General features: G+C 49.3%; 1 protein-coding gene across 7 annotated transcripts in view; it reads right to left on the minus strand.

Annotated features, from left to right (window-relative positions):
- Positions 1–8,695: 8,695 nt before the first annotated feature.
- The window catches only part of LOC149364979 (solute carrier family 35 member G1-like), a 63,505-nt gene continuing 57,230 nt past the window's right edge, over positions 8,696–14,970 (minus strand). For 6 of the 7 annotated variants that reach the window (XM_089574984.1, XM_089574988.1, XM_089574986.1 and 3 more), the window contains exons 2-3: positions 12,322–12,647; positions 8,696–10,521 (exon numbers count right to left, since the gene is read on the minus strand). In XM_089574984.1, coding sequence (XP_089431110.1) covers positions 9,681–10,521; positions 12,322–12,584 — 1,104 coding nt within the window. In that variant the 5' untranslated portion in view covers positions 12,585–12,647 and the 3' untranslated portion in view covers positions 8,696–9,680. Of the gene's footprint in view, positions 10,522–12,321; positions 12,648–12,839; positions 12,932–14,970 lie in introns of those variants that run through there. The other variant, XM_089574989.1, reaches the window with a different exon arrangement.

Here is a 14,970-nt window from a genome sequence, read left to right on the forward strand (position 1 = left end):
AAACGTTGGGCGCAGCACTGTAGCACTGTCGGTATAAGCAGCACACGTCTTACATAAGATATGATCACGTGTTCGATGAAAGTGTTCGTTCCAGCGTGCTCACAGTTGCTGCTCGGCAGCTCAAGGGGAGGTTACTTTTTGGGCTCAAGCTGTCCTTGCACCCCACCCCACCACAGAGTCAGCCGTCACTTGGTGGTAGTCTCGAGCCACGTACGGCATTGGTAAAGCGCATCTTGAGCCGAAGCCAAGCGCCTTCGGCAAGGTGATGCTGTATCGAGGTGCCCTAGACGGGGGAGGGCTTCTCGCACACGAGCACCAGGTCACCAGGTGTTCGTTTTCAGCGGCGCTCTCGCACATCCCGCATGTTTTGACGTCCATGGAGGAAACGTAGCGGCATGGAGGAAGTTCTTTCCTTCCTCCATGCGTAGCGGCGCCCAACGTTGGCGGCGTCGACCATGATACCAACACCTTTTTCAGAAAGGTGTTCAGCACTGACACCTGTCTTGTTTTGGCGGTACCTCGAGCGTAGATTTTTCTTGCATCCACTTCAACCAAGCAGTACTTTCCAGTTCCTGACGCGCTGCGAAGATTGGCGGTGGCGTGGCGCCATCTGTTGTCTCCAGAGGAAAGCGCCCCGACGTGAAAGGCGCTGAGACGAGCGTTCGTTAGTGCGCGGCATAGAGCTATTGTGCGCGGGTTCTTTGAAATGGATGGATGGATGGATGGATGGATGGATGGATGGATGGATGGATGGATGGACGGACGGACGGACGGACGGACGGACGGACGGACGGACGGACGGACGGACGGACGGATGGACGGATGGACGGACGGACGGACGGACGGACGGACGGACGGACGGACGGACGGACCCACTATTCCTTTCCAAATACCTCTCATTACTTCATATTTGTTGTACCCCATAATGCCCTATGTTTCATTATCCCGGCGTATCTTCGTCCTTTTGCCCTAAGAGATGCTTTTCCGTGTATATCTGCCCTTCGTTCAGCCATATCACGAGGTATTTGTATTCGGCCACTTTGGGTATTTCATGGCCTTGTATTGTAAGCACCTGATCAGTTGTATCGTTGAAAATCATCACACCTGACTTAGTTGCGCTAAAACTGAAACCTAGAGCGTCTACTTCGTCTCCACAGCAATTAACCAAAGTTTGTAAATCTTCCTGGCTATCTGCTAACAGTACAATATCGTCCGCATACATTAAACCCGGGAGCCGCTGCTCAACTACATTTCCGTCTAATCTGTACGACAAATTATAACCTAGATTACTTTCTTGTAACCTTCTTTCCATATTTATCACATAAAGCATGAACAGCAGCGGTGATAGAGGGCAACCTTGCCTTAGTCCTTTGTGTACCCCCACAGTTGTGGCACTTTTTATTCCTTCCCATGTAATTCCAACTTTATTATCTCGATAGATTTCCTGTAGGAAATCAATTACCCCATGACCGATACCTACACCTTTTAATATGTTCCACAGGAGTTCCCTGTTCACGTTATCGTATGCACCGCTTATGTCCAGAAAGGCTAAATACAGAGGTCTGTTTTCCGCCTTAGCTATTTCTATGCATTGGGTAAGCACGAACAGGCTATCATCTAATCGCCTACCCCTTCTGAACCCATTCTGAAGTTCTCCGAGCATCCTATTACCTTCTACCCACGACTGCATTCTTAATTTCACCGCCTGCATCGCCAGCCTGTATATAACAGATATTATCGTAATCGGACGGAAGGATTTATGTTCATCCTGTCTCCTTCCCCTTTATAAATCAAATTCATTTTACTCTGTCTCCAGCTGTGCGGAATTTCCTTATTTGTTATGACTGTCTCCAATGCTTTTACCAGCGTTTCCTTGCTTCTTGGGCCAAGTGCATTAATCAGCTTAATTGGAATTTCGTCTGTCCCTGCGGATGTGGTTTCAGGAATATTCGCTTCTGCCTTTTCCCAGTTAAGACTAGTCAGTTCTAAGATGTTCTCTACTGTGCTGTCCTGTGTTGCTCCCTCCCTTGAGGAGATTACCATATTGCCGTCGCTAAATGACGCAGCTATAACTGACGTAATGTAGCTCACAGCGTCGTCTCCCTCTAAACATTTTCCCTCAGAATCTTTAATCTGTTCCTGCTTTCTTTGATTTGTTTTTCCTAACCAGCTTATATGGTTCCAGAATTTTCTTGGCCCCCCTTTATTTGCATCGCGAACTTCAGCCAGCCATTGATCAGAGGACTGCTTTATTTTAGCCTGGACGAGGACCTGAACTTTCTGTTTCTTTTGTCGATAAGATTCCTATTTTTCGCCTATTTCCTCTTCAGATAACTGCGCCCTCTTTGCTTCTCTGTGTTCCCTTGAAGCCGCCCATCGTTGTTCGATGGCCTCCTTAATTTCCATATTCCACCAGCTTCGTGGCTTCCTCTTTCCTCTCCAGCGGTTTACTCCTTTCACTTGTTTCATTTTTGTGGTGATGGGTAGTTCTAACTGATTGTAATCCCACTTTTCCATGGGGCGTTTCTCGATTTCTTCCTCTATGTCGGCTGCTATTAGCGCTATTTGTTCGTCGCTTAATTTTGCGTTGTCTTTTTGACTTCACTGCATTTCTCTTTTGACTCCCAACTGTAGACTAATACGTTTATGATCACTTCCTAGGCTGTACTTCCCCTCTTCGTATATTTACATTATTGCCAGCTTGCTATAGATGCCCTGCGACATTAGACAGTAGTCAATGGTTGTCTGCCTGTTACAGGATTCCCACATAATTTTTCCCTCACATTTAGTTTCTCTGTTGACAATAGCTAGGTTGTGCCGCTCACAGAAGCCTAGCATTAACTTCCCGTTACAATCTGTGTTTCCATCCATATCCTCGATGTGGTCATTCATGTCTCCAAGCAGAATAATATCGGCACCGTCTCCAAACTGCTTTATATCGTCATTGAGGCACTTAACTAGATCCTTATTTTCTTGCCGGCATTTGTCCCCGGTCTCTAAATAAACTACCGCTAGCTATGTCCTTTCACCAGCAATTATACCTCATACCCAGACATGTTCTCTGCAAGTTGATTTTATTCTTTGCCGATTTGTTCCTTGATGTATCAGCATGCCTACTACTCCCCCCTTCTTCTCCGTTGTCGTTCTGTTGCACCCTTCCCAGACATAGCCATCGATTAAAGGTGGATCTTCTAGATCCCTCAGATGTGTCTCGCATAGAACATACACACCTACTTCTTCGTCCTTTAACTGCTGTTCTGTTTCTAGCCATTTCGCTCTCTTTCTACCCCCTTGCATGTTTATGTAACTGATCCTGGCGTTAAATTTCTTTTTCGTAGTTTTCTTTCTGGGCCTCCTAGTAGCCATTTTGTTGCGCTCAGCCGCCATTGTTACATTTACTACTTCGCTTCTACCTACCTCTACGCCCTGAGCCACCGCGGACCCCCTAAAAAAGCTACCGCTCGGCCTCCCAGGCGCCAGCCTATCTCTTCTCCTACCCTTCCACTGAGATGGATGCCATCTCGTCTAAAGCTTCTGCCCAAGCCTGCTCTGTGCACTTCCTTGTCTACGTCTACCACCTCAAAGCCTTTCACGAGGCTTAGCGTCCTTATCTCTCGATTAAGATTCACAGCGTCGTTATCAACCTCTCCATTCCTTCCTTTTGTACCTCCGGCACTGTGCACACCACGATCTGCGCTTGCTGTGCTATCGCCCTTATACCGTCAACTCCCTCAGCTAATCTTTTCACTACTTGTGCGGCGTCACCATTCAGGACATCATTTAGCCCCGCCGCTACCACTACCAAGTTACGCCTTGCAACATTCTTGGAAAGTTCACTTTTTGTCTCTCTCAGTACCTCGTCCATTGTCCGCCCTGGGAATACCCCGACTGCTACCCGCCTATCACCCTTTACGCGCTCCAGTATAACTCTTTTGCAGCCCCTCATGTTTGAGTCACCAGCGATAAGCACTAGCGTACTCTGCTCCTCTCTCCTAACTTCCGGATATTGCTGCCTCTTATCTGTGACCGTGACCTCATTCCTTGTGTTTAGCTTGTTCCCCCCCTTCTCTCCATCGCCTCTAGACTTCCTAGCTGCCAGCTGTGCGTAGCTGTTCCTGTCTGAACATGTCTGACTTACTTGCGCATCGCTGTCCATGCCAGTGCAAGCCCCATCCACGTGGCTGGCGCTGAAATGTCCGCCAATGTGGCTTCCAATGCCGGTGTCAGCCATTTTTGACTCCAACTGACCAAGCTGCTCTTGAAGTTTGCGCTTCTCTGCCCTCTCTACCTGTAACTCTCTTTCTAGAGCATCCATACGTAGCACTAGTTTGCTGTTCGCCTGTTCAGCCCAGTCCAGGCGTGCACCTAATACGCAGCATTTGCACATAAAATCTGCGCCTTCGGCCTCCTCCACCGATTCGAATCGCGTTTCTTTTAAATTCACCGACGCCTCACACTTCTTACATTTAACCTTCAGTAGCTTAACCATCTTAGCAGCACTCGATTATTGCTACCACCAAATGCTAAGATATCTACGGGCTCAAAAAAAAAAAAAAGAAAACATTTGAAGACACGTGTACAAATAAAATAAAATTCTTCCTACCGCAAATGCCGATCGATCACTTAGAAAGTAATAACTATCTTTCTAAAAAGTTAACTCACAAATAAGCACTGAAAAACTATAGCTGGCGGCCAGAATAGACCCGGCCGAATATAGGTCACTGACCTAAATTATATTCTTTATCCTGCACTTCCCACAACAGCCTGGTAATGGACGACCATTACCAGATTGATTCCATCTTTCTAGATTTTTCGAAGGCGTTTGATCGTGTCTCTCATAATCACTTGTTGCTAAAGTTGTCCGGCCTTGGTTTAACACAAAAACTGTTATCATGGTTAGAACACTACTTGAAAGGACGTGTTCAGTTCACATGCGCTAACAATTACACATCTCCACTCTCGAGCGTGACATCCGGTGTCCCTCAGGGCGCCGTGTTGTCCCCATTACTGTTCCTAATTTACATCAATGATCTGCCCTCCAACATCAAATCTAAACTGAAATTGTTCGCCGATGATTGTATCGTATACCGCGCCATAACTCACCAAGACGACACGTGCACCCTCCAACAAGACCTAAACGCTATCTCACTTTGGCGTGAAACATGGCTCATGCCTTTAAACACGACCAAATGTAAAGTCATGACATTTTCCCGCCTTCGCAACCAGATTAAGACTACCTACTACCTCAACTCTACCCCCGTTGCCTACACATCATCATACAAATATCTTGGCCAGCACATGACACCATTGCTATCATGGGTTGCACATATTGCAACCATTTGCTCCGAAGCCTCACGCGTTCTCGGCTACATGCAGCGTAGTCTCTCCGACTCATCCTCAGACATTAAAAAACTAGCACATCTCACGTTCGTCAGACCAAAGCTTGAATACACATCAGCCATCTGGAACCCGTCACAATCATACCTCGCCGCAAACCTCGAAGCCATTCAAAACCGCGCAGCACGATTTATCACCTCGAACTATTCAAGACATTCCAGCGTCACCTCAATGAAAAGATACCTCGACTTGCCGTCCCTCGCATCACGCCGCATCATATCTCGTTTGTGCCTTCTTCGCACATTCTATTATCACCCATGGTCCAGGCATGAGCTGCTAACAACACCACTAAGAAGATCTTCCCGTTTAAGCCAGCACGAATTTCCACCCGCACCCTTGCAATGAGTAGCTCATTTTTTCCTCATGCAATAGTCCTATGGAATTCCTTACCCGAAAACATAGCCGAATGCAGAGACAGAAAGCAATTGCGTAATAAGCTAAAACTTCAGCCATCCTGAATAGACTGTCCCCTTTGTATTCTTTTCTTACTTAGTTTAGTTGCATTTCTGCGCCATAGTGCAATTTTGTTTCTCTTGCGCTTGCTTGTTTGCTGTTACTTCACTTATATGTATTTCTGCATTTTTTACTGTCTTTTTTTCTTGCTTTTGTTTGTGCTTGCCTTCGTTGTATATTATATCTTTCTCTTCACCTTTTTCCACGTTCAAGAAATGTACATCATGTACATCATGCCTCCCCCTTATGTAATGCCTTCGGGCCCTTAAGGAGAAAATAAATGAAATGAAAAACTAAACACACCCTACTTTAAAAATATTAAAAGAAAGTACTTATCTATTTTGCGTAGTCGCGTCGCTCTCGAAGTCGTCAGTCGGAAATCACTGATGACGCCAGCGCCGCCCTTTGGAGCCAGCGCGGCGCTGGCGGCATTCAGTTCATCAATCGCGGCGCAAATGATTGCGGGTTTGCATCATGCGCGGCTAAACCAAGTGAGTACGGTTGTCAAACTTTCTGCAAGGCAAGACAAGCTGTGTGTGCAGTTTTACCGCAAACGATCGAGCGGTTGAGGCGGAAAATTTTGTAGAAGTCTTCACATAAAGATGCACAGTAATGTATGTATGTATGTATGTATGTATGTATGTATGTATGTATGTATGTATGTATGTATGTATGTATGTATGTGCGTATGTATGTGTGTGTGCGTGTGTATGTATGTATGTATGTATGTATGTATGTATGTATGTATGTATGTATGTATGTATGTATGTATGTATGTATGTATGTATGTATGTATGTATGTTTGGTTTATGGGGTTTTAACCTCCCAAAGCGACTAAGGCTATGAGAGACGCCGTAGTAGAGGGCTCCGGAAATGTCGACCACCTGGGGTTCTTTAACGTGCACTGACAACGCACAGTACACAGGCCTCTAGAATTTCTCCTCCAAAGAAATTCCACCGCCGCGGCCGGGATCGAACCCGCGTCTTTCGGGTCAGCAGCCGAGCACAATAACCACTATGTATGTATGTATGTATGTATGTATGTATGTATGTATGTATGTATGTATGTATGTATGTATGTATGTATGTATGTATGTGCTTATGTATGTATGTACAATCTTTGTCAAAAGTAACCAGGCCGCATGGTTTGCTTCTAGCTCGTACAATGGCGCCCTTACAGCTTCCCTGAAGCTGAAATGGTCATTAAAGGTAAGGACTGCGGGTCTTCTTACCTTCCAACACCTTGTGATCTTTAGGAAAGCCACAAGGCCTCCACTATACAAGCTAGAAGCAAACCATGCAGCCTGGTTACTTTTGACAAAGACTGTACGTATGTATGTATGTATGTATAGCACCGGGGAGCTCGGGAGACAGATGCTTGTACCAATGATGTTTGCTTTGATTTTGACTGACTGAAGAATAAAAAATGAAATTGAAATGGTAACAAAAACTGAAACATGAGAGAAAGCCATTGAATAATAAATTATTTACATTATTTACTGAGCGGTTATGGCGCTCGGCTGCTGACCCGGAAGATGTGGGTCCGATTCCGGTCGCGGCGGTAGCATTTCGATGGTGGCGAAATGCTAGGGGCCCGTGTGCTGTGCGATGTCAGTGCAAGTTAGAGAACCCCAGGTGGTCGAAATTATCTGGAGCCATCACGTTAAACCCCATAAACGAAGACAGATCAAACCAACTTGTTGCTGCAATATGTGTATGCCTGTCCAGACTTCCCCGAAGCCCTGCGCACGGAACGAAACGACTGTCAACTAAAATTTTGTTTCAGCGTATACTGCAGCGTATACTCCAGACTAGGGTAAGCCTATATGGGAGTAGAAAACGAGTATACGCTGTCCTCTAGCACACTGCCTTCTAGGGACAGGGTATGCAGCCCGCGCGACGGAGTAGATTTCGATCACTAAATATACGGAATGCTTACTGTTGGCAACGGAGGTGTGTACCCACTACAAGGCATAGTAACTTGATACAGTCAGCAATGGGAGGAGGCTTTTGAACGCACAACACCAGAGGTTTTGGGGTTAGCAAGCAGAAGGGGTCGAAACCTCGTTTAAAATTTTCGTAATTGCTAGAACTTCGCATGCTTTGAAGAGAAAATTTGTGCTCGTTGTCAACCGTAAGTATTCTGTATTTTTGGTGATGGAAATCTGCCCCAGGTCTTGAAAAGAAAAGCCTCCCCCCTGCCACGGAGGGGATGACGCCACAAGGTCACGTGACCTAGGTGCCCCTGCCTCCTCTGGGGACCACCTGTCAGAGCCATGCCCGTGATTTCTCGCTAACAACGCCGACGCCGGATTTGCTGCGTAGCGGGACTTTTAACGCTATGGCGGTAAAAAGTATCACACATGTCGCGAGGACCAAACAAGAGGCCGCGCCGTATTTTCTGCTTATTCAGGGTGGGTCAACTTGGGTTTGGCCAAGATACGAAGGCGAACACGCTTGCCGAATTTCGCACCCACCGACTTCATGGATCCTGTTACAAGAAAAGCAGAGGCCTAATCAAGCAAGCAGAACCACATACCCCCCCTCCCAGACTCCCTGGCAGCGTCGCAAGACTGTCGTGTTCCATTCTTACAGGCGAAGCTTAACATTTAACCCCCCATCAGTGACGCAAGCAGAGAGCCAAAGGACGCGTAATCCCCCCCCCCCCCCCCCCCCGATATTTCCTTCTGTACTAAAACTAGCACGGGAGCAGCCGTCGCAACGCAAAAGCCGCCCAGTTCAGCGACAGGCGAGCCAAGATCCTTACCTTTTTGCTTCCACCTGCTAATCGTCGTGTGGCATCACATCGTGACTGCCACGAGAAAAGGTGACACCACATCATCCATAACAAACATCAACCTGTCTTTATTTTGTTCTCATCTGTAGACACGGGCAAAATCTCAAAATTATTATCACAGCTAGATCCGTACGGAACGTACAAGCACGATATGAGATATGTGAGGCGCTGACCACAGGATGCAAAGCGTCCACCTTCACAAACCCTACAGGAACGCCGGCCAGGCTCCTAGACCCCTCCGCGCACGGAAGCAAGTGTCGCGAGTTAATTTCCTCCTGAAGCGACAAAGCTCGTACCCGTCCCGTCAACGTGCGCGTCTGAGCCCTGTGGAGAGCACCTACGCAGGCCAACATCCGTCGGGGGCTGAGTCCAGCACACTTCGTCTATCACGAGGAACGCGTTGCACCGCCGTGGCAACGCAGCTGCAAGCTAAGCCAGCGAACGACGGTCAGGAAGTTAAGATGCAAATGCGTTCGCAGCTACCTATAAAGGGGAAGCACTTTGGAGACTGGCGCGCGAGAGGCTGATCCCAGCTCTTCACGACGCGTCGAGTACCGTGCGTTAGACACATCACCTCTTCCTAGGCCTTTCAGACTGCCCGCACCGCTTCATGAGTCGTTCCAGAAGTCAAAGCTGCATTGCCTAAGCAGTGAGTGCACATCGCCTTTTACGCGGCGGCAGAAACTAGGTTTCGGTTTTAGCCCAAATCATCGCCGAAACGACGGGAACATAAAATACCCCACCTGTCGCGCAGGCAAGGGCCAGCTCGGCTCGTCAGCATCTGTCAGTCGGTGAACATAAACGCGATCTCGGGGATGCTCTTCCTGCCTAAGATATAAACCTGCTCGAATCCTGCACGGCTCTCGCACAAGCAGAGCTTCCAGTGCGTCAGTCCTTCAGGTGCGGGTGATAGGCACAGCGAGACTGCGAGTTTACTTTGGAGAATGCGCCGACCGAGGCCACCCGTGCATGGCTGAGGGGAAGCAGACGTGTCGTGCGTTCCGACTCGCGAGTAGGCAGGCTCTTTGCGGTGTCACGAGATGAGCCAGGCGAGCCCGGCGCGTGTGGCTGAGCTCTCCGGCAGCGTGAGGGCCCACTTGCGCAGGCCGGTGAGGAGCACGCAGGCGGTGACGAGCACTGCGCCCGACACGGTGTACCGGTCGGGCACCTCGCCGAAGAAGGCCACCTGCCAAACGAACACGAACACGATGTCGGCCGCTGAGCGGACCACGGACACGGGCCCCGCCTGCTCCAGCTGCAGGGCTCGCGTCAGCAGCAGCTGGCCGCCGAAGCTGAAGGCGCCCAGCACCACGAGCAGCCAGCGGTCGAAGCCGCAGCGGGGCAGCTCGAGGCGCGTGGTGAGCAGCGCGATGGTGGCCGTCTCCAGGATGGCCACCCAGCCGAAGTTGAACATGATGACCGAGTGGTGGACGCCCTTGACCTTGCGCACCACGATGTACACGCTGGCGCCGAACACGGTGGAGGAGAGCGCGGCCACCACTCCGCGCGCCTGCACGGGCCCCCCGCCGCCGAACAGCAGCGGCAGCTTGGTGATGAGCGCCAGGCCGACCAGGGTGACGAGCACGGCGGCCACGTGGAAGAAGCCGCACGGCTCCTTGAGGAACAGCTTGGCGAGGGCGGACACGAACACGGGCACGCTGAAGATGATGACCGACGCGTCGGCGATGGGCATGTAGTGGATGGCGTAGAAGCGCAGGAACAGGCTGGTGGCGCCCAGCAGGCCGCGGAGGATCAGCAGCCGCCGCACGCCCTTGGTGCCCAGCGGGGGCTCGCGGCTGACCACCACCAGGGGCGCAGTGAACACCAGGATGCCCAGGAAGCGCACCACCGCCAGCTCGGCTGCGGGGATGTAGCTGCACCAGCAGAATTGTTCATGGCGGAGATCAAAAGAAAGTCTGGCGCTGGTGGGCCGAAACGATTCGAGTGCCACGAATCAACTACGTTCCACGGTTTAATTCGTAAGCTGTGGGCTGGCGTAAGAGAATTTCGCTTGTGCCTATATGTCACTCTGAAACACTGATTGAAATACAGACGAGGCATGATGCTGACCACGCAAACGCATGCATGGAAGCAACGGGGACACCCCTATTCCAGTTCACCCTTCATTCTAAACACGAATTAGCATGCATACTGGAGTAAAAGGCAAGTAAGGCGTTCTCTACCGCACTCCGTTTTAGGGGCAGGGTATTATGCCCAAGACCTGGGGTAGATTTCCACCACTAAAAATACGGAATACTTACGTTTAATAGCGGAAACACATTCCCTTTTCACATCATGCGAAATTCAAGCAGTTACGGAGATTTCAACTGAAGTTTTAATCCCTACTTGCCAACCTCAAAAATTCCAGTGCCACGTTTAAAAGCCTCCTCCCATTGCCAACTGCATCACGTTATGCTTTGCGGTGGGAACATGTCTCCGTTGCCAAGAGCAAGCAGTCCGTATAAAGGTGGCTCACTTTGTTCTGCAACTACTAAAGATAGGTTTTTTGAATTTGAAGAAAACTTTCAGTGGTGTAGCGCATCAGAACATGGCTAAGAAGTACCAACTCACAGTCTGGTTGACTGGTATTGAGTAGTTACTTTATTAACTACGTATGTCGGTTATTCTCCATATTTATTGAGAGCCGTGTAGCCCAACGTAGGCGTAATCCATGTCAGTTTATAGAATTTCGAAAACGCATTTACCCTCAGCGCTGTGGCTAAACAAGTTTTGCCAACATTGCGCCAAAATAAATGCGCTTTCGAAAAGTTTGCAGGCAAAGGAACCCCTCCAGTGCACGTAACTCGCCGAAATAACCAAAATTTGTTGGGCCACAGAGCCGAGGGTAAATGCGTTTCCGGAATTTTAGAAACTGATACAGCTATTATTTACGGTGGGCTACACAGCTCTCAATAAATAAGGAGACTTAACCAGTCTATTAGTTCGCACGTTTTAACTGTATTCTGCTGCTCTACACCGCTGACAATGCTATGCTGAAAAAAGTGCTCTTTTAATAATAAAGCCTATTTTTGAAAATTGCGGAACATCTTAAGTGAAAAAAAAAAAAAAATCAGGTACTTATTTATCGAGATCTACCCCCGTACATCGGCAGCACAGCCTGCCCCTAAAAGGGGAGTGCGCTAGAGGACACCTGACTCCCTTTTAACTCCCATACAGGCTAATTCGTGCTTAGAGTTCTCCTAATCGTCCCATATTCGAAGGAAACCAACAGTCACCGAAGCCAAGGAGCACAGGGAATATCTCCACCCTATGCTCCTTGGTTTCGATGACTGCTGGCTTCCTTCGTACGCATGTCATAACGAGCCCCTCATTTCCCTTCCATTGTCTGCCCAATTGTGCTCTTTTTTTCTCTTTCTTCTTTCACTCCCACCTTCCTCCCTTTTCTCACAGCCTTGTTAAGGTGTCCGCCGAGAAGCGAGACAGTTGCTGCGTCAGTTCCTTTCCTCAACAGCCACTAATGCTAGAACCCAACTATGGCTCTTCCCTCATCCGCTGCCCCGGCCCTTAGCAAAGACACGTGGCTAGCAAGTGGCTAGAGTGCCTAGCAACTTAGCGCCATCCTGTCCCCCAAAATGGCGTTGATACGGCATTTAGACTGGGGCCAACGTAGCGAGATACCCAGCAGAAACTCCCGTTCGCGGCTACGCACGCACTTGAGCTTCTTGACGATGACGGTGCAGATGGAGAAGAAGAAGCTTGAGAGCGAGGAGAAGGCCAGCCCCTTGTACACCTGCCACGAGTGCGAGGAGCCCGCGTCCTCGTCGCCTCCGGCGTCGCCGCTCTCGGTCTGGTCGCCGGCCCGCAGGCAGAGCTGCTTGCGCGCCGTGGCGGCCGTGGCGTCATCGTGCTCGGCGGCCTCTTCGTCGGCGGCCGGCTGCAGCAGCGGCAGGGCCAGCGAACTCGACGAGCTCGGCATCGGCCGGATGGGCACCACCGCAGGCTCCGCTCCTCCTCAGCGCACCTCATCGCCACAGGCCATCTGCGAGGCACAGCAGAACGAGACATTTAAAGGAAGGAGACTGGGTGCTGGCACCGTTGACCTTCACGTCGGAGCCGCAAGCAGTGCTCTGTTAATGGACCCCGCGTGTATTTCCTCTCCAGCAGGTAACATTCGTTGTGTTTTCGAGTTCACGCTTCAGATCTCGTTTCAGTAGACGCTGATGGTACATACATGCGCCTGCAAGCCACCAGTGGCACCGACCCCGCCAAGCCGGTTCGTTTGTAACAGGAAAGCACGCAGTAAGAACCGTTGATACAAATCAACACGGGGAGCAATAAAAGCGGCGTGTCGCCTGACAGCACAGTGCATGCGTTTTAAATTTTAAGTGCGCAGTCAGCGAGACATCCGAGGCTCACAGCTGCACACTACAGATCAGAACGCGCATTCTAGGAACAAAAACCCAGATCAGATGTAATAAATCCGGGAGAATGTATCATTGTGCTGGCAATCACAGGAACAGTTGCTGCCGGTGCGTGCATGACGTTTGAACTTTTGCCGCTGCGCAAACGTGCGGTTTTAGATCACGTTTCATTATTGTGTTGGGAAACTCGCGGAAGGAACTGTACTGCACCGGCTTTGTCATATGGTCAGCAATAATAGGTTTTACATCGGTCGCTCTAAGTGCTGCGGGGAAGATGAATCAACGCGATGTCTCTAGTTAAACGACTCGCCGAACCTGACGCCGCTGCTTTTTCGACCCACCCGTCACTCAACACGGGACAAGCACACATCCTTAGTAAAATTCGAACTAACACTCTCCTCACACCACTGCAACTTCGGAAGGCGAGACACAGCTCACTTTCCCGACTGTCCGTAGATCTGGGGAGACAGATACAGCAGACGTTCTGTGCTCACGTAACGTTGCCGTTATATGGTTGGTTGGTTGGCCTCAAATAAAACGGCACATACCCATTACGGGGGACTGGCGAAGACACAGGTGGTGAACTGCTGGAAAGACGAGCATTTATAGAGAAAAAGGAGTAGCAATAGGGTATAGGCTGACAGATTGGACGACGCAACGACAGGGGACCAGTTAGCTGGGAGATCGAAGATGGGACGATGGCTTTTTGTGCAAATTTGAATGCAATGCATGTAATGGTTCAATTTTGCACTGACTGAAAGAGAGAGAACAAAAATAACGAAATAATTTTTTGAAAATCAGAAAAATAAAAATAAATAGAAAAACAATAATAATAAATATAAAAATAAAGTATAACTAAAATTAGCATGGGAGTCGCTGCGTTTCTAGAAGAAAATTTTGAACACCACAGCGCACACTCCTGTTGCTTCGTCCAAGCGAAGAAGCGCCAAAGGAAAGAACAACCGCAGTGGACACAGGCAGACTCAGCTGGTGAAACGGAATTTCTAATAGGCGCCTCCTCAAAGAAGAGAAGCGGCGGCAGAACAGCAGGTAGTGATCCACTGTCTCATGCTCGGCACAAAATGGGCGAAGACGTATTGCTAAAACACATCCTTAAAGCATACGCACACGATGCATGGCAGTAGATTGAAAAAGTAACCACGGTTGTCCAATGTCTTCTCTGTTGAACGCGACGCCATCTAATTGTCTCCGTTTGCTTGACGGCAGCGCCGTCGCACCTAACGCCAACATTCTATTGCCACGTATCTGAGATGACTTTGCGTCCCCGTCTATATCATGACACATTGCTAATGTCATTCAAGAGTAGCCCATTCAAAACAACAATTTCTGCAACGTAATATATGACTCACGCATTGTATACTCTCAATCGTCTTTTCGGGTCCAAGAGAACTGTAGACGTTGTTGTCGCCGATCCTGCAGCAACGCTACTTCTTCTTCTTCTCTGCAAAGTGCTCTGCTGGCCTCTTCGCGTCCACACGACACAGCAACGGACACAACTCGCCAGAAACACGTTCGTATCACGCATGAAAACTACACAGCATGCCTTTCATGAAGGAATTTGCTTGTTTGCCAGATGACCGTTTTCAGCGCCTTCTAGCTCGGCCGGCCTTTCTGTGGAACGATCTCCCATTCCAAGCTGTCCATGCATGCTGGCAGGAGAAAGCAGTGCCGTTGAGGGGGATGTGAAACGTTTCCTTCTGACCTGCCAATACTTACGCAACGAAAGTCAAACCCCGCTGCGCAACCGGTCAAGGTGGGATGTGCCAATAAAAATGGCAGTGGCTTAGCTCTGGTTAAGCCTGGATATAGAAGCGAAACGCTGCAGTTATGCTTTGTTTGACGTCATGGCTGTCGCAGTTCGCGCACAATGCACTGGGAGCACCACGATAACGGTGTAGGCAAGCGCGTTATATAGCCTTC

Source organism: Amblyomma mixtum, chromosome 2 (assembly GCF_055824585.1).
Source record: "Amblyomma mixtum isolate Tamu chromosome 2, ASM5582458v1, whole genome shotgun sequence".
Classification (NCBI taxonomy): Eukaryota; Metazoa; Arthropoda; class Arachnida; order Ixodida; family Ixodidae; genus Amblyomma; species Amblyomma mixtum.